The sequence below is a fragment of the Meriones unguiculatus genome, chromosome 5, assembly GCF_030254825.1.
Source record: "Meriones unguiculatus strain TT.TT164.6M chromosome 5, Bangor_MerUng_6.1, whole genome shotgun sequence".
In the NCBI taxonomy this organism is placed as follows: domain Eukaryota; kingdom Metazoa; phylum Chordata; class Mammalia; order Rodentia; family Muridae; genus Meriones; species Meriones unguiculatus.
In genome coordinates this window covers 104,607,786-104,627,522 of record NC_083353.1, presented here as the reverse complement: position 1 = coordinate 104,627,522, position 19,737 = coordinate 104,607,786, and the positions used below count along the sequence as shown (strand labels likewise).

At 53.6% G+C, this 19,737-nt stretch overlaps 1 protein-coding gene across 11 annotated transcripts in view; it reads left to right on the top strand.

Moving 5' to 3' along the window:
* The window catches only part of Atp2b2 (ATPase plasma membrane Ca2+ transporting 2), a 104,589-nt gene that overhangs the window by 75,611 nt on the left and 9,241 nt on the right, over positions 1-19,737 (top strand). For 5 of the 11 annotated variants that reach the window (XR_009591912.1, XM_060383953.1, XM_060383952.1 and 2 more), the window contains 9 exons: positions 5,654-5,833; positions 6,013-6,100; positions 8,589-8,695; positions 9,164-9,355; positions 11,257-11,470; positions 12,863-13,074; positions 13,170-13,277; positions 15,303-15,485; positions 17,128-17,299. Coding sequence is in view for 10 of the 11 variants with exons in the window: in XM_060383953.1 (XP_060239936.1) it covers positions 5,654-5,833; positions 6,013-6,100; positions 8,589-8,695; positions 9,164-9,355; positions 11,257-11,470; positions 12,863-13,074; positions 13,170-13,277; positions 15,303-15,485; positions 17,128-17,299 (1,456 nt within the window). In the remaining variant the exon portion in view is untranslated. The remainder of the gene's footprint in view (positions 1-5,653; positions 5,834-6,012; positions 6,101-8,588; positions 8,696-9,163; positions 9,356-11,256; positions 11,471-12,862; positions 13,075-13,169; positions 13,278-15,302; positions 15,486-17,127; positions 17,300-19,737) is intronic. The other 6 variants (XM_060383950.1, XM_021637680.2, XM_060383946.1 and 3 more) reach the window with 2 other exon arrangements.

The window sequence follows — 19,737 nt, the reverse complement described above, 5'->3', positions numbered from 1 at the left end:
CCAAGCTTTGTCCCCAACAAGCCACCTGCTCGCCTGGGACCTTTATCTTCTATCTTTAGAATGGGTGTCGACTCGAGGAGGGGAGGGGGTCTTTCCTTCCAAGCTCTGACATCTTCAGACAGATCCGGAGGTAGCTTCTACACACCCACAGCCACCAGGCCTTCCACCCGTCCATCAATCCTGCTCCCCACCCTTCAGTCACCCAGCCTGCTTCCCCATCTCACCCACCGCCCACTGGGATGTGTATTCAGAAACGCAAGCCAGCAAGACAGCTTGATTCGGTGGGTAAAAGTGTTTCCTGTGCAAGCCGTCAACCTAAGTTTACTCTCTAGAACTCGGGTAGAGGTAGAAAGAGAGAGCCAACTCTGCAAAGCTGCCCTCTGACTGCCACATCTCCACCGTGGCATGTGACAATCAGATGCACACACAATAACGATTCATCTTAATTTCTAAAGAATCAAAAGCTCCGATGGGAGCTGTGGCCTCCCCGGGTGACAGCCTAGGGTTGGTACACCAGCTTTAACACGGCCTTCTGATAGTCGATCGGGGCTGATGTGTTAGTTCCTTTTCTCAGCAGTGAAACAAAACACCTCATCAAAGCAGCTTTAAAGGAGGAAGGGTTCGTTTGAGCTCCTGTCCTGGAAGAGGAGGCATGGCGGCAGCAGCGTGAGGCGCTGGTTCACATCCGGTGTGTACTCAGGAAGCTGATTCCACATGCTGGTGCCCAGCTCACTTTCTCCTTGTCCACATGGCCCACCTTTAGGGTCACCCTTCCCACCTTGATTAACCTAATCTGGAAAATCCCTCACAGACATGGCCAGAGAGTTGACCCCAAGGTGATTGCAGATAGTGTCAATGCAGTCAATATAAAGCATCACAGGTGGCCTCTGTCAGCTCCAGGGCTTCCGTTTACCTGTCTGGGATTGAGAAGGTGGGACTGTGTGAATCTCAAAGTCTAACCAGCAGAGCTGTGGGGTGGGGTGGGATGGGGTGGGGTTCTTTCTCCGACAAGAACCTCATTCCGACAAGGCTCCAGTTCCCATATTACAGTGAAGCTCCCCACCACACCCAGGCCCCGGTTCTGACCTCACAGTGAGCCCCCACCTCACTGTGGGGTGAGGTCCCAGGTCCCAGTTCCCACCTCCGAGGCAGCGGCAGCCCGTCACCAATTTTGTGGGTGACTTTTCCCGCAGTGTCCCCACCTGTGTCAGGTGTCTTACCCAGCTTTCTCAGCCCTGTCCTTTGTCCCTTTGCCCAGCATATGGTTCCAGGAGTCACGTAATTAGCACCCTGTGCTAGGCTCCAGCGTGGAGAGGCCCAGGCAGAGGGGCTCTGCTGTGGGTCCCTATACTTTCCAAGGTTCATTCTTCAGCTGTAGGTGAATACTCTTCACCCGCCTCAGTTTCCCCATTGCCACATTGCCTTCCTCCCTCAGGCCCGCTCCAGTCCAAAGCAGCATCAAACCACCATAGTCCCTCCTCCAGGCAATCCCAAAGCTGAGAGAAGCTAGTGTGGAGGAAGCTGTCAGGAGAGCATCGTTCTGGGACACACTGGGGGCTTACCCCGGGGGTGTTCGGAGTCCTTGGAGTCAACAGACACCGGCTGTCACCAGAAACAGCAGATGTTTAAAAACCCTTTATGTAATGGCAACAGGAAGCACCCGTTTCCTGCTTTTCCTCCGTGAGAATATCTAGGATAATTTTAGCAGAGGAAGCCGCTTTTTAAAATAGTTAACACCGGTTTTATTTATATGGAAAGCATATTTCAACCAGGCCCATCCTCCTGAGATTTGAGTCTTAATCATCTCGGTGCCCAGCGCTCAGAACAATTGAATATACCATTGCTGGCTGTTGAGTGCCTGAGTGAATGATCAAAGAAAATACTCAAAAAAGTTTAATGAGGTATCCCTCTGGGTTGGAGGTGTCTTAGGTGCTTCATGAGTAGAGAGCATTGAATGTAGGCAAGTAGGAGCTGGCATATAAGGACTGAGGGAAAGGGTGCCCCAGGCAGCAGGGGCAGAGAGGGCAAAGAAAGAAAAGGAAGCAGAAAAACATAGCTTTTCGTTTCGGTAACAAAATACTTTTCATTACTGTAACAAGCAGAGATAATCTGCTTATGCGAAGGGAAGGTCCGGCTGGGCCTTCCAGTGTCAGAGGTGTCAGTTCATGGTCAATGGGCCCCACTACTTTGGGGCCTGTGGCAAGGCAGCACTTGCTGATAGGAGCACACAGCAGAGCCATATAGTCCGTGTCAGAGCTGAGAGGCAAGAGACAGAAGAAACTGGGGACCCAGAGTCCCCCCCCCCTAAGACACATCACATACAACCCACCTCTTAAAGGTCCCAGCAGCTCCCGACAGTGCCACCCTGGGGACCTAACTTCAATATACAAGTCCTAGGGAAAGCTCCTGATCTGAACTGTCACAGAAATGCTGCATATCTGGCCCTTGTGAGAACTCCTATTGCATTTAGGAGAGGAAAGCCTAGACAGCCTAGACAGGGGCTTGGAGCCTTGTTCTCCCAGAACTATTGTTGTTCTCTCTCTCTCTCTCTCTCTCTCTCTCTCTCTCTCTCTCTCTCTCTGCCTAGAAGATGGTCAGCTTTGTCCTGTGAGGCAGTCTGAACTGTTGAGCGAGGCCTTGGGCCTGACTTGGTGGCACACACCTTTAATCCCAGCACTCAAGAGGCAGAGGCAGGAGAATCTCTGTGAGTTCAGGGCTAGCCTGGTCTACATAGAAAGTTCCAGGCCAGCCAGGGCTACACAGTGAAACTTTGTCTAAAGCAACACAAACAAGGCATGAGTCCTGAGCTACACTATAAACCACTTCGTCTCCAGTGCAGGGCCTTTCCACAGGAGCAAGCCCCGCACATGCACACGCACACCACTACTCATGCGCTCACTATGTGTGACTTCAGTGTGACTTCAGGTACCTCAGAAGCTTCACAGCCACCAACCCTCATCCCACACCTTCTCCCAGCTTCAGCCCCTCCTGATGGCCTACAGCACAACCCCAGTGCTCTCACATCTAGAGCTTTCCCTGTCCACATCTAGATCAGCAATGTGGATAGATCGGTTCTCTGTGCTATCTGCATGGCTTGAGCCCCTGCACGCTCCCTCACACCAGAGCCTTAGTTGCTTTTGACAGAATAGAACTGGCTCAAATACCCCTTCTTCCAAGAAGCTCTCCATGGTTTCTCCTCCGCACACTGTCCCCTGTGCTTTCCAGAGCCCCTAGTCTCAGCCCACATGAAAGACTATGTCTCCTAAAGACCCCATCTCTGTAGGAGGGTTCAAGTACAACAGAGTAGCACTCCATCTGGGAAAAATAAAGGTTCTTTGAAAGAACAAGCTAGACTAGTGTCACTGTGGAGCAGTAGGCCTGGGGGGCAAGGGAACACCCCATCACTAGGGGTGTGTAAGCAAAGACAGGGCTACCCGCCTGCTGGGGATGTCTGGGGCAGATCTAGGAAGTGAGCAGGGGAATGGACTCAGATGATGCAAAGCCCCTTCCCACTCTGAACCTTCTAAGCACTTTAATCCCTTTTTAGGGACCAAAGCCAGACAAGGTGCAGGTTTCTAGAACAGCAGCTCTGGGGCTGAAGGCAACTGTGTTGCCTACACACACACACACACACACTCTCTCTCTCTCTCTCTCTCTCTTTCACATCATTCACATGCATACACACATGCACACATATCACATACACATACACACATGCATATAGTCACATACATACGGTCACACAGCGTCACACACATATATCATATACAGACATACATACACATACGCAGTCACACACACATGCATACATAAATACACACATGTGCATATACCCATGTGCATACACACATACATATGGGCACACACACAAAGTCACATACACACACCCTAAGCTCTGAGGGTGTACAAATTATATAACCCGGATCTTGTGACTGGGAATGGAGAGTTCAGTGGGGCAGATCCAGAAAGGGCACTTCAAGGCCACACTTTCTTCCTTAGAGTTCCTGAGCTGAGAAGGGACGGAGGGCGATAACTGACCAGGTAGGACTTCTTTGTCAGCCTGCTAGCCCTGCCCAAGCAAAACGCTCACATTCCCTGACTTAGGACGAGTGCATTTCAGATCTTCCGACTTCATGAAGGCACAAAGAGCAAAACACGCCCTTGAAAGCCATGCCTGGAGACTGACTTTGAGTCTAATATGGGCTAGAGATATCAGACACGGCACACTGTTGACACAGAGCAGGGCAGCACCCCGCTTGACCCCAAAACCATGAGGGGAAGGGAGAGTCTCCTCCAGGCCTGCCTCATAGCCTGTAGGGAGTTGCTAGCTGCAGAAGGTTCTTTCCTCGCCACTATGACAAAGCATCTGACAGAAGCAACTTAAGAGAGAAGGGTTTGTCGGGGCTGGCTGTTTCAGAGAGGTCATAGTTAGACACGGTGGGGAGAGCCTGGCAGCAAGAGCATGTGACAGGGGGCAGAGAATGGGTCTAAACTCAGGGCCAGGCCAGAACCCTCAACAACCTTCCCCTAGCAACCAGCTCTACCTCCTGAAGGTTCACAACCTCCCAGCACAGCCCCACCAGCCAAAGACCAGGCGCCCAAGCATAAGAACTTGGGGGCAGTTTGCATTCAGACCAGGACCTTGGTGTTCGGTGCCGTCCCCTGGTTGGAGGCGCTTACCCAGCATCCCCTGACTTCACCATCATGAGGAGCTCCCTTTCATGTGTACTCATCTCCTCCTCCATGAGGATGCCAGCTATGACCTTATCTCACCTTGACTACCCCAAAGGTACTTTCTGCCAGTAAGGTCTTGTCACAGATAGAACAGCTTGGAGGATCCTGGAGTCTTTCCAGTGGCGCAGCAGGACAGGGAGGGGAGTGAGTGCTCAGGTCCACTGTGTGCAAGGGGAGCTGGGTATTGGGCTTGCCTGTTAGGCCCAAGAACCTAGCATGCTCTGGGTCTTACAAAGACACTTTGCAGCAGGTGTCCCTAACTGTGCCTCTGTCTGTCACTGCTTTGGGTCACATCTTGTTGTGTATGAATTCTGGCATTGGCTCTCAGCCATGTCCTGCATCCTAACCACTCTGAGACAGAGGGTGGGAGAGATGGGGGGTGGGGGCAGTGGGACTGCTGAGAGGGGTAGGTCTTACCACCTTCTGATTGGCTGACCAGATTGTCCCAGACGTCAGCGTGTCATTTCAGTCAGCAAAAGCCCAGTGTTTTGTCCCACTCTGTCCCGTTCAACATAAAGAAGCACCGTTCTAAATCAGTGTAAATAAAGTAACCTCAGACGCACATGACTCTTCCCCCTAATTCTCCCTGCAACTCTTGCCTGAGGCCAGACATGGGGGTTGTATTTTTAGGGTCTTTCCAGTGCCTTTTGTCCAGGTCAGAAACCATAGGCGTCATCTCAGGAAAAACCACCATGGTCAGTAGGTAGTGGCTGCTGGGGACTCTGAGGACTGAGAATTCGGAGACCCTATCAGATTTAACCAGAGGATGTTGTGAACAATTGGTAACGCCTGATACGGGCATAAAAGGAAGGCCACAGACACCATCATTCTCTTCTGGTTAGTCCCCTAAGGAGGTTTCCCTGGGAGAAGGATTAGCCCAGGACTTCTTGAAGACAAGGGCTCTTACCCTCTCCCACAGGTCCCAGAAGCCATCCGCAAGTGCCAGCGGGCGGGCATCACAGTCCGCATGGTCACCGGTGACAATATCAACACAGCCCGGGCCATTGCCATCAAGTGTGGCATTATCCATCCTGGAGAGGACTTCCTGTGCCTGGAGGGCAAAGAGTTCAACCGGAGGATCCGTAACGAGAAGGGGGAGGTACGCGCAGCCAACGCAAAGGCCCGCTTCGGTGGGCCAAGCTCGACAGGGGGCCGGGAGGCGTGGGCTCTGCATGCTTGAACAGGAGCCAGGTGGCGCGCCCTGAAGAGCCCAGTGACTCTGCATGGGGCTCCGGTTCTCTCTGTGACCCCACCAACATGCCACACCCCCTCCTCCAGATTGAGCAGGAGCGGATTGACAAGATCTGGCCAAAGCTGAGGGTGCTGGCTCGCTCCTCGCCCACGGATAAGCACACGCTGGTCAAAGGTAAGACTGGGGTGACCGTGGCAATTCTGAGCCCAGAACCGTCCCAGCGTGAGCCACGCCCAATTTGCATGGCGTTGCAGCTTCCCCAAAGAGGGAGAAAGGGTACCCCAGGGATTCTCCACACGTGGGGACCTTCTGACTTGTTCCTTTTCAGCCTTGGGAGGCCTGCAGGGGCCTTCTGGAGGAAGGGGACATGGGGACACTGAGATTCTCTTCTGATTCTCCAACTTTCTTGAGGTAGAAGTGGGCCTGGGCCTAGACCCTCAGACCACCTGGCAGAAGGGCCAGCTGGGATAGAGGTGTTATAGTCCAGGTGCATAAAGCCTTTGTTATGCACACCTTCAGGAACCTTCCAACAGGCCCAGCACTTTCATGGCTTGGCAGTTTTGTTATCTGAAAGGCAGATCCATTTTCTTTCTCAGTTGAGCCAAGAGCTCATAAGGTTGAGACCCTTACCACACTTCCAGTCAACCCCTGTGAACAGACCCAGATGATGAGAAGTCCTGGGAAGAGCAGAAGGCTAGAACCTTCTTCCCTCATCGTGCCACAAGAGGGTCACACTCAGAAAGCCTCAGCCCCTGCAGTCACAGCCCTGGCTCATATCCTGGTACTCCTACTACGCTCTCTGAGGCCTTGGCAAGTCCGTTCACTCTGGGTCTCAGTTTCCCCATCTGTAAAATGTCTAGAAGGTGGAGTTCTTACTTCTGTCTGGGATCACTCCTAGGCACCTTAGAGTCATGTGACAAAGTCGGAGACAGATGGGGCCTGTGGATAAAAGCATGGAACCCCAGGGGTGCAGACACTACATCAGAGAGCCCTCACTCACCCTCATTCCTCACTTACTCTCAGTCACTCCCTGACTCTGTCGCTGAGCAGTTATGGAGGACCTACTTTGTGCTCGAGCTGGTCCTTTCCTGTGGACAGCACAGGCTCCACAGCACAGGCACCAGGTCATATCCCTGCACAGGGCAAGAAGCTGTTCTGCTCCAGCCACTGGACTCTTGCTGAGGCTGAGGAGGATGTGAGACTCAGAGGTGGGGGTGGGGGCAAGCTCTGTGTTCCAGACAGCACAGGGGACTTCAAATGTGCAGAGCCCCTGGCATCGTTAGAGAGAGGACAAGAGGAGAATGAGGGAGGCTGACCTTGGTCATGGTGAGCCAGTGGTGCTGTCACCGAATAGGGCAGGGGGATACAGTGGAGGGCCAGGAGAGGAAGAATGTTATTTAGGAATCTCCCTGTGCTTTGGGAGTGTGGCCTGAAGGCAGAGGGGTCTCTAGGATCTGACACTGACAACTGCAGTGTGGATGGGCAGTGCACTGTGTGTAGATAGATGAATCCAGGTAGGTTGTGTGTGGATGCAATGAGGAGAGAAATAGCAGGGAACCTCATAGGATGCTCCTGTACAGACCCTGCTACAGGTCCAGCCCCCTCCCTCGGTGTTAGGAGTGACAGATCTGATAAGATGCTGATCGCTTAATGTGGTTCTTCCAAGACCCCTGAGTCCTAAATGCCATCTGCCACAGATAGCCATTGTCAAGAAAATGGGAGCCTCAGCTAGAACCCCATGGGGTGATGGGCATAAAAGCCCGTCAGGAAAGCCCCAGAACCCAGAGCACACAGAGACTGGGGAGACAGGAAGAAGAGATGGATACCCAGGGATGAGAGGTACACAGAAAGACAGGAGGGAAGCCCACAGAGAAGAGTGTGGTCCACTGTGGGTCCAGCTGCTGAGAGGCCAGGAGAAACAGGATGGCAGTGTGGCCACAGGGAGGCCCCAACTGCAGCCATGCTGTGTCAGGCCTGGTGAGTTCCTTGCCTTGGAGGAGCCCAGTGCTGGTCAAGGAACCAGGAGAGTCAAAGATTTTCCTGCCAGCTCTAGGGACAGGAGTCCTAACAGGCCAAGCCTAGGACAGTGGGATTTGGACTGGCTGCCAGCCAGTGAGACCAGCCAGATAACTCCTGAGGAACCAGGCATGGAAGCTGGGCTCTGTATGGGGGCAGTTAGAAGAAGAAATGATGCCCCAAATCTGGGAACCTGTCCCCCTGCCTCCACAAGCTGCTGCTGGTTGTGTTCAATCTGGTTTTCACCAGTTATTTCAGTGAAGATGTGTGTACAGAAAGAGGTTAAGTCCAATGGGGCAGGATCACTAGGAAAATGATCACACACAGGCCATAGCCTCCCTACATGTGACTGGAGTTCTGAGGTGGAAGGTGCTGGGAAAGCAGATGTTAAAGCCCCCGAAGATACAGCGAACTCCTGGGTCTGGGAAGAAGAGTTACGGGACCGTGTTTCTAGGAAGTATGGCAAAGGACTGGGAGAGCAAAGACAGTGCTGGAGACTGAGCCACCCGAGCCAACCTGGGCTAATTAGGAGCCTAGTGGCTCTGAAGAGCAGCGATGGAAAGGGCTGGCTAGGGAGACAGGACAGGAAGCCATGCTGAGGCTCAGGGCTGGTTCCAGGACACTGATACACCCTCTTACCCGCTAGGCATCATCGACAGCACACACACTGAGCAGCGGCAGGTGGTGGCCGTGACAGGGGACGGGACCAACGACGGGCCTGCTCTCAAGAAGGCAGATGTGGGCTTCGCAATGGTAAGAGGAGCTCAAAGAGGGCGTCAGGTGGTGTCTGACCGGGTCTCAAAGGCAGGGATGGCAGGGCTTGTGCTACCCAGCTGCCAACTGGCTTTCAGGAGTTCCTGTGTACACTTAACACTCATGCCTCCCCCTCTACCATGATTGCAACCAGTCCCAGCCTAACCACAGAGGTCTTTCTGGAGGAGGCAGGCACTGCCCTCCCTGCTGGGGTCATCTCTGTCCTGCTTACAGGTCAAGGAGGAATGGGGAAAGGGCAGGCTTCCCAGGGAAGAAAGTTGGCCTCCGAGGGGTGGCTGTGTGCACATACAGATGTGTGTGTGTGTGTGTGTGTGGTCTGACCTCCCTGGTTGCTTTGGGTCAGGGGTGAGGTGTACAAGACTAAAAGCTGTGTAGAGGAAAGAATGGCCAGATGGAGCCACTCACCTCTCCGGCTGCCCCACCAGGCTCCTGTCCCTGTCCCCACAGGGCATCGCAGGCACAGACGTGGCCAAGGAGGCCTCGGACATCATCCTGACAGATGACAACTTCAGCAGCATTGTCAAGGCGGTGATGTGGGGCCGTAACGTCTATGACAGCATCTCCAAGTTCCTGCAGTTCCAGCTGACTGTCAACGTGGTGGCTGTGATCGTGGCCTTCACGGGCGCCTGCATCACGCAGGTGGGTCCTGGGAGAATCGTACCGAAGGCTGGGAAAGGGCAGCCTTCGGAACATCCTAGGTTGTTGGGATCACAATGCTGGGGGTGGGTACACGGTCATGGCATGCCTCCCCTGAGCAGGGCTCCATCATAATCCTCGTGCATCCACTAGCCCTGTGCAGTCGAGAAACGAGGCGTGGAGAGGTAGTCTGACTCAGGTGACCCAGAAATGACAGTTATCAGGCTTCATGACCATCTCTCAACCCATACCAGCCTGATCCTTGCCCCAGGGGCTGGCAGAAGCTGGGGCAGAGGCAGTGCAGGCCCGAGGGAGATCATTGGAGAGCTGAGGACCCAGAGCTAGCCAGGCTCAGGGGGCCTTTTCTCTGGAGTGGAGAGGATTAGGAGGGGTGGGGTAGAATATAGAAGGCAGCGGAGTTCCTTCTGTCTGTCCAGATCACTGAAGTCCTCGGCATGCTGCTCCCTGAGGCAGGTGGAGCTAGGTGGAGTGAGTACCACTTCACAGAGGCAGAGGCAGGCTCAGAGGAAAGAATGGCCAGGTATCCACTCTGGCTCCTGACCCTGTGACCAGACTGAATCTCCCAGGAGCTGGCTTTCTGGTCTGGGGAAGGAGAGCGATTTCCGTTCCAAGGGAGTCTCAGAGGGCTGACGGCTCCCAGTCACCACCCAGGTATACAAGCCCCTACAGGGGAACCCAGAGCCCAATATGCAGCTGTCCCCAGGGACCACATGGTCCATAGGATGCTGTTCCCCTCTGCAGTGACCGCTGTCACGGTCATGCTCACAGAGGCTGCAGTATTGACCGTGCACCACCCAATCCCCGAGAGTTGGAGAGTTGGAATCGGGCTTCCCTATCTGTTTAGGGAGCCTCTCCTCCTGGTCCGTGGGTGAAAAGCTCCCTCTAGTGCTACCTTGGAGACATTGCCATGACAGCTTCCTGGAGACTGGATGGATGCCAGAAAGAAAACAGGTTCCGAGACAAGGATCAGTTGGCCCAGCATCCCTGACTGAGCAGGGCCATGAAGACTTCGGTGGGAAAATTGCACACCTGACCCTGAGATTCTTGTAATCAGATAAATCAAAAAGGCAGGAGAAAGCTCAGAGCCTCAGCCCTACCAGGCAGGGGGAGAGAGCAGGAGCAGCCCAGGGAAGCACAGGGAAGGCAGACAGACGGGAGGCTGTTAGGCTTTCAGAGCAGGTGGGCTTCCCAGAGGGGTGTTTCATGGGCCACAAGATGATCCAGGGTAGAACCAATGGCAAGGGACTGGCTTCTGGGTAAGGTCAGCTCTGGCTGCTGTGGGCAGGGCCTGCCGTTGTGAGGCGTGAAAGATAAGTGGCTCAGCTCCTTTGGTCAGTCAGAGCATGCTCTGTCCAGCCTGGACCCAGCAGAGCAAATCTGACAGCATCCAAAATGGCATGCTTGTGGCGATAGCCTTTGTTTTGGCTACCTGTTCTGCTTACTTGAAGGGCTTCCTGTCGTGCATGATAGGGCGCTTCTTTTGGTGCTGTAGTCATAAAATCCTTTAAGATGTAAGATGATGAGGAGTAACATGGAAGTGGGTGCAGAGGTCAACAACATTGTCTCCAAGACAGGAGAGCCTTGAGCCCCTGAGACTGAGGGGCAGAGGCAGCAAGTTAAGAGTTTGGGTGTTGGCTTCAGACGGCAGGCAAGGATGTGGCTGAGTCAACCAGAAGTCAGGTGGGAGCCTGTGGGCCCAGGACTGAGGTGGGCTGTTCATACTGTTGTCCTCCATAGAAGCTTCAAGAACCTGCCACACGCATACTCAGAGAACCGAAGCCTGAGCAGCCTGCAGCCTGTAGGGAGAACCTGCAGGGGCCCCATCCTATACCCTGCGGCTCTGGTGGCTCTCTGTGACAGTCCTCTCCCTGCCACTGTCGTAGGACTCCCCTCTCAAGGCTGTGCAGATGCTCTGGGTGAACCTCATCATGGACACCTTTGCCTCTCTGGCCCTGGCCACAGAGCCACCCACCGAGACTCTGCTCCTGAGGAAACCTTATGGCCGTAACAAGCCACTCATCTCACGGACCATGATGAAGAACATCCTGGGTCACGCCGTCTACCAGCTCACCCTCATCTTCACCCTGCTCTTTGTAGGTGAGTGCCCCAGTACTCACCCCTCTGTGGCCAGGCCACCCTCTTCCTGGGTGGGCACCCCAGTACCCACTCCTCTATGGCCAAGTCGCCAGCTTCTGGACACACCGTGGCCCATATCCAACAGCTGGCTTTACACATGCCATCCAGACCTGATGAAAGCCTCTCAGAGCCTATGTTAGCCTCTCAGAGCCAAGGCCTGGGGCCAAGCCAGCTGCCCCTTCCCTGATCCCTTATAGCAACTTCTTGCCCCAAGATGATGTCTTCATGGAGGACCGAGACTTCGTTGGGGAGGGACACACAGCCTTTTGGGACTGTCAGCTTCTCACTGGGGGTTAGCTCTCTGGCCAGTCAGAGCCAGGAGCCTGCGCCTGTGCCTTAGTCAGTGTTTCTTCACTAGAGTAAAGTCTCTGAGATAACTTAGAAGAGAGGTTCATTCGGACTCTCAGTCTAGGAGGTCATATTCAGATGACTACACTGTTTTGGGCCAGTGACAAGGCAGGGGCACACGATGAAGAAAAACTGCTCACCTCACAGCCAGGATGCAGAGAAAGGTGTGGACGTAGGCACCACAGTTCCCTTTGAGGGAATATCCCTAATGACCTGAGACCTCCCAGCAGGCTCTACCCCTCACAGGTCCCATCAACCCCGCTCCCCCTTAGGGCTAGGAATATGGTGGAATCTTTGTTTGGTATGCCTCAAGTCCTTGCTCCTGTCCTAAGTACCGTGTAAACCGGGCATGATGGTGCTTGCCTCCAATCCCAGCGCTCAGGAAGCAAAGGCAGGAGGTTAAGGTCATCCTTGGCCACATAGTGAGTTCAAGGGCAGCTTGGACTACATTAGACCCTGGTCCCACAACCTTTCCATAGCACCACAGTCCGGGCACCCAGCCTCAGACACATGGATCTCTAGGCCACATTTGCTTGAGCTATAGTGGCTTATCTCAAGGAGTTGTGTTCTCCCAATACAGTCACCTCTTATAAGGAACGTCACTTTGCAATGCAGCTGGCATGCCACCTTTCTCAGAGATCCACAGAAAAGATGACAGGTCCCAAGCCATTTATGCTCTAGATCAGTGCTCCTTAACCTCCCTAATGCTGTGACCCCTTAATACCTTTGTGGTGACTCCCCCCCAACCATAAAATTATTCTGTTGCTACTTCATAACTGTAATTTTGCTACTATTATGAATCACAATGTAAATATCTGATAATGCAGGATATCTGATTTGTAACCCCCGTGAAAAGGTCATTCTACAACCTTCCCCCCCCAGGGTCTCGGCCCACAGGTTGAGAAACACTCCTCTCTAACCAAAGGCTTGGTTCACTGAGCGGGAACCACAGGCCGCACTGCCCCATTCCCCGCCTCAGCCCGATCCCGCCCTCCGGTTTGGTAGGTGAGAAGATGTTCCAGATTGACAGCGGGAGGAACGCGCCGCTGCACTCACCGCCCTCAGAGCACTACACCATCATCTTCAACACCTTCGTCATGATGCAGCTTTTCAACGAGATCAACGCCCGCAAGATCCACGGCGAGCGCAATGTCTTTGACGGAATCTTCCGGAACCCCATCTTCTGCACCATCGTTCTTGGCACTTTTGCCATCCAGGTACCCAGCCCCCACCTAACCTGGGCTGGGCAAGGCGGTGGCTCCCCAGCCCTCGTGCCATCTCCGTGTCTGTCCCTCCGATCTCTGACCTGCAGATAGTCATCGTGCAGTTTGGCGGGAAGCCCTTCAGCTGCTCCCCACTCCAGCTGGACCAGTGGATGTGGTGTATCTTCATCGGCCTGGGAGAGCTGGTCTGGGGCCAGGTGTGTGGCAGGGAAGGGGGCAGGAGGGGGTGTTGAAGCAATGGGAGAGGGGGAACAACAGGATTGGTCCTGCTGTGACATGTACCTGCTGTCCATACGAGGGAGGGCCATACCCAACACTGGGCGTCAGAGCAACGGAGTCAGTCCAAGGCTCCAAATGCAGGCCACGTGGGCACCGGCACTGATTTTGACCTTTTATCTGTGTTTTGCTGCTGCTGGTGTTTTCTTTTTTAAATCGCAGCAGTTTGTTTTAACTTAAATTAATGTCTAAAGGCAGTGCTGTTATTATTATAAGCGTGAGTTGCCAAAAGTAGAAGCTGATGAAAAAAATAATAATAATAACGTAAGGAGCATGATGCTCTTCAGAGACTTTCTAGGTGCTCGGGCCTGCCGCAGCTCAGAGCCTGAAGCCAATATGCTAAAAGGGCATCATCTAATGGTATCCTGAGGGTAGTGACCTGCTGGCTCCAGGCCAGGACACATCCTGCCGCATTATAGTGCGACCTGAGGCGGGCCTGTAGCTATCTAAGGCTCTCCTAACTTGAAGATGCTCTCTGATGGCCACTCCATCTCTGACCCTAGACCATTCTTCCACCTGCTTCATTCTCTCTACCCAAGTCCTAGGCATATATGCACATGTGCATGCACATACAAGTATACACACATACACACACACACACACACACACACACCATGACACACACTGTCACACATGGACACACACCATAACACTGCTGACAGCTTGAAATCTGTCTTCTGACTCAGGACACTACATGGGAGACATGCCTTTGTCCATAAACCGAGCTAAAGGACTATTCCCCCAAGGTGCCCAGGCATCTAGGCAGCGCTGACTCATCATAGGCCTGAGATGATTCTCTTCTTCAGCTTATTCCTAGGCTAGAGTAAGAAACCACAGGGGTAAGCCAGGTATGGTGGCACATGTTTGTAATCCCAGCACTCAGGAGGTTGAGGAGAGAGGACTGCATATTTGAAGGCAGTGTGGGCTACATATCCAGACCTTGTCACAAAGAACAAAAGGAAGAGGAGGGGGTGGTACAAAGGCAACTGGGTACCTTGATTCATGCCTGTAATCCCAGAACTTCCAAGGCTTAAGCAGGAGGCTCACCACTAGTTTGAGGCCAGCCTGGATCATATAGTAAGATGCTGTTTCAAAACTCCAGAGAGAGACAGAGATTACATGGGAATCACCTCCCAGCCCTTGGCTAAGATTAAGTGCAGAAAGTAGGTTGGGAAATGTTAACTCAGAGATAAAGTTCAGATCCATCCAAATGGCCTTCGGCACCTCTTTGGACATTAAGAACTAAGTTTGAATTAGCACTCTGGGGCCCACATCCTGAGGGGTCCCTCAGCATCCAGAGGAACAAACTCATGAGCATCAAGGTTGATAGTATAACCAGCACTGACCCTGAACTCCCAGAGCGCCTGAGCGCCTGACCCAGCCCTTGCCTGTCCTCACAGACGTAAGGGGCCTCTGATGCCTAACTGTCAGGCCTTGGCCTAGAAAACAAGCCCTTCGAGGAAGAACAAGAATGAGTGCATCCACATACATCCCGCCTTCGGGTCCAGGACTGGCCTCCCCAGTACACTTGGCACCTAGTGCTCGCTGGCAGCCATCCACAGAAGGCTCAGTACAGCATGTTCGCAGTACCTGCCCAGGTCCTCACCACTCTAAGATACCCTAGCCTTGTCGATGGAAGCCCAGAGCTCAGTGGGGGCACATGACTTGTCCTAGATCACACGACCAATAAGGCCTGGAGTATTCCAAGTCACATTGGCCAATTCCTCAAGGCCAAGTTGTTCCACTTTGTCCTTTGTGTCCAATAAGTGGGTGTAGTAAAAAGGCCATCAATAAGAAACAACCATCAGTTGAGTTGGGGCAGAGGGAAGGTTAAAGCGGGAACCTTTCATGTGACTAAGGAAAGAGGGCAGAAGAGGAGGGAGAGGGTCTCGGGCGGGGACTAGGAGAGTCCTCAGTCCTGACCTTTGCCTGGTACATCATTGCAGGTCATCGCCACCATCCCTACCAGCAGGCTCAAGTTCCTGAAGGAGGCGGGGCGGCTCACACAGAAGGAGGAGATCCCTGAGGAGGAGTTGAATGAGGACGTAGAGGAGATCGACCACGCGGAGCGGGAGCTTCGCCGAGGCCAGATCCTGTGGTTCCGGGGCCTGAATCGGATCCAGACACAGGTACGGGTTGCTCCTAGGGCTGGGCCAGACTTGGGGGTTTGGCCTCACTCTCTAATGTGAGGGCAGGTGGCCATAGCAGCCTGGAGCGGGTCTCAGTGAATGCCCCCATGCCCATCATATGGTCTAAGGAGAGCACTTACTGTTCCTCCAGCCACATGCTCACACACACTCGCGTGCACGTCCACACACTCACTTGTGCTACAAAACACAGTGTGGCCTTAGGAAGACCGTTGCCTTCTCATCCCAGCTGGGGGGGGGGGGTGGCAAGAGTCTCACCCACCCTGGTTTTACAGAGGAATCCCCGAAGAGGATGGGGGTGGCTATGAGGGCTGAGGTGAGTGGGGGTTCTACTGTGGCTAGGGTGGCTCTCAGGAGGAGCAGACAAAACTAGAGGGAAAACTGTCAGCCAAGGAGCTCCAGCCACCTTTACACATAATGCACACACCCTCTGCCTCTGTGGGGGGTCTCCAAGCACTGCCCTTGATGTAGGTTCGGGACAAAGGTTAAAATCCCCATATGCCGAGGTACGAGGTGCGAGCCGCGAGCCAAGCTTACTTGGACATGTGCGCACAGCGCCTGCCCAGCCAGAAGCAGGCTTCTTCCCCGGAACAGAAGTCATATGGCCACTGTGTGGTATACGATGGAGCAGGAAGGCCACACCCGGGCACGTCCCACGCTTTCCCAAAGACCCCATGCCTGTGTTTGAGTGTACTGTAGGAAACAGAGAAAGAGATCTCTTGCCCAGAAAGATACCTACAGAGCATTACCTCAGATACCTCACCCAAGCAATCTGGGCAAGTGATGCGTGGACCTTCATTTCCATGGACCGCAGCAGACGGCTCCATTGGTGCTCCTCACGCCGCCCAGGAACTCATTTGACTCATGTGGCCCCTGGGAGAAGGGTGTGACTCACCTGTTCTGCCCACTTGGCACTTAGGGGAGTGGGTTTTAGACTCACAGCTGCCTCACACAGGCCTGGGCTCTCCTGCTGTGGCCAGGACCCTGGCAGCCCCTGTTGCCCATGAGGGCTGGGGTAGGTGGCACTGCCCCCACAGGTCTCACATCTCAGGAGGAAGAGGGAGGTGGTCCCCTGATGATTATAATCCTGGGTAGGTGGGGGTGACTCTGAGCCAGCCTTCTCTGAACAACTGTGGGGGATACTGCCACTCACATCGCCGCTAGATGGACAGCGTTGCCCTGCCTTAGGAAACAGAAACAGGACTTCCCCTGGGTTACCTAGCTAGTAAGTAAAGAAAGCCAGACCTTGACCCAAGATCTATCCTCCCCAAGGTCTCACTCACCACATCACTCTGGCTCTATGCCTGAGGCCACTCTCCCATTCTGATGTCACCTCCACCCCAGCCCCTGAGCCACTCTTGAGGAAAGAGGTCACACCCGCTCTCCCTACCTCCCACCCCCCCCACCCCCCCGCTTGGGATCCCAAGATGGGCCCAGAGCTGAGCAGATACCTTTCCAAACCTTGGAGTGCGTCTAGTATTTTTTTTTTTTTTTTGGTTTTGTTTTAAGTGGTGTTGTCCTCGTCGCCGTGGCTGCGGCTGTTATGTGATGTTGCGCCTGTCAGTTGTGTAGCTGTGGTGTTCGTTTCTTCTCGCAACTTGTCTCGTTCTCTCCTCCGTTGCAGATTGAAGTAGTCAATACTTTCAAGAGCGGGGCCTCCTTCCAGGGGGCCCTGCGGAGACAGTCCTCCGTCACCAGCCAGACCCAGGATGTAGCCAGTCTCTCTAGCCCTAGTCGCGTGTCGTTATCCAATGCTCTTTCCTCTCCGACCAGCCTTCCTCCTGCTGCAGCTGGGCGTGAGTGTGACTCCTTCCCGCCTCCGCTGGCACCACCAACGCCAGCTCCTGGGCGGGCAGGCGGGCAGGGGCCGGGGTTCCAGAGAACATGGGGGGACAGGGGTCACTGTGAGGCCCAGGGGCTGAAGGGCCACAGCCACTGAAGACAGCATCATTGATCAAGGGTCCTCAGGCAGTCTTGGGGTTAGCTGGGGGTCAGGGATTGTAAACAGCAGGGGGTCGTTGGAATTATAAGCATTCCACAAGTCTGACTCCAGCAAAGAGTCATACCATAGTCGAAAAGGTTCTAGAATCCAAGGAGTCCCAGTCCGCCTCAGCACCTGAGGCCAGAGTGAAGCCATCACCAAGAGAGGCACAAAGTCGCCCACATTCTAGTCTCTTGCCTTGTCAGGAAGAGCTTGGCCCACAAGGGAAAGGGTCAGAGTTTGATGACTAAGGCCTTGCAGTTAGTCAAAGGGTTAATTAATGTGGGTCAAAGTGTAGAAGCCTCTCAGGGGTCACAGTCACAATGGGGGCTCAACACAAGAGGGACCATATGAGCCAGGCAGTCACTGCAGATCAGATGTCACAGCCAGGAATGGAAGAGCACCAAGGAAACCACAGCACTTCATGATCGGCCGCGCCCCTCCCTTGGACACTGAGCAGCTGCCTTGTAAGCCCTTTTCCCACAGAGGGTGGAGCATGCTGAAGTCCCGATCCCTTTCCTACAAGAGACAAGGCTCCAGTTCCAAGCTGATTTAAAGTAGAAAATAGTGGGGCATACACATCTTGCCTGTGTGCCAGCTAGTCCCAAAAAAGCTGCTCTAACCTTGATGTCCTTCTCTTACTCTTCTCTTACTCTGACCTCCTCTTCAGCTTCCTTCTGTCAGTTACTTTGGGTTTTGTGGGGTTTTTTTTCTTTTTGGTCTTTTTGGTATTTTGTCTCCCCTCTCTTTCCCCTCCGCCTCGCAAGAGCTGAGGACCAAAACTAGGACCTTGCACTTGCTAGGCAAGCACTCTACCACTGAGCTAAATCCCCAACCCCTTATCTTCCTTCTTTCAAGCATATCTGCCCATATCATTGCCTCTAACCTAGGGCTTCTGGTCTCTGGTCTGTCTAGCTCTTTGCTGGACCTCTCATGGCCTCGGGAGCCAAAAGATTCCATCTCTACTTCCTATCTGCCTCATTCAAACCTTCCCAAAGTACATGGAGCCTCGGTCCTAGCCTTTTAACACAGAGACCTATGTGTGGTACCCCAGCCAGCCTTCAAGTTCTTTGATGAGAAACAGACTCCATCTCTTGATGCAGTGTAACGTGGCCCCTACCCGCTTCCCAAAGCAGGACACCCAGCATCACACCTCCATGCCCCTGAGCAGGAGGATCTGCATACAGGTTTGGGGTTCTTCCATTGGGGCTCTCCAGCAGGATACACAGATAGTTAGGAGCCCATTGATAGCCTGTGCTGCTTTCCCATGACCATACCATGGGTGCTGCCCTCCCTGGCATACAGAATGACAAGGAGGCCCAATGGTGTTCTACCATTGGCACAAAATGAGCCCAGATGAGGCAGAAGCACATCTGAGCAGATATTGTCTGAGTCTCTGAGAAACCATGGCCAGGTTTTCCCTTCAGAGCAGATGCCCCACCCCTCTGGCCTTTGTGAGTGACCCATGCTCAGCTGGCTTTTCCTTCTGCCCTGTCCCATCCATCCAACTCTGACCTTGCCTGGCACCTTCTGTCTTGAAGCGCAGTCACCAGTGGTTGCCATGGAGATAGCCTTGGTGATGCGTGTGTCAGCCTGAGTTCTGACCTCTAGGAGTCTGGGTCCAGGGCACAAGCTCAATTCTTTATTCAGGCTGGCTCAGCTCTTTCATGTGGCATTCCCAAGCACCCACGTATCCTCTAACATCATCCTCAAGTCAGCCCCTCAGCTTTGCACTCACATTCTAGAACAGAAAGCTGTCCTCTCCTCTCTCAGCAGCTTCTTTCTTGCTCTTCTGTCTGCATCACCATGGAGCCACCAAGGAGGTGGTCCCTAACACACTTCTACAGACAAGCCCGTGTGCCCACTCTCCTGTCTCCAGGCAGACCAATCCCTCCTTCATTCCATGTAACCCTAACTTTGGAGCAGTCACAGGAAGAAAGCCTAGCTGGGGTGGTACCAAAACTCATCTACCATCTTGGCCCATGATCCTTCATTCCCTCTCCAGGCTGAGAGAGGTTGGGCAAGCTTAACACTCTCATCCATCCTCCACTGAGCCACCTCCCCTGCCTCCTTAACAATCTCCCACTTGAACCCCCTGCTCTAAACTCCAGCTTGTAATTCTTGGTCTCTTTGGGCCCTCTGCTGGGTATGAGGTTTCAAAAAGAACCTGACCATTCCTCTGCCAAGCCCACTGCCTCCTAGGAAGACTGCCAGGAGGTGTGTGGCTTAAAGAGGTATTTAATCACCAAGTCA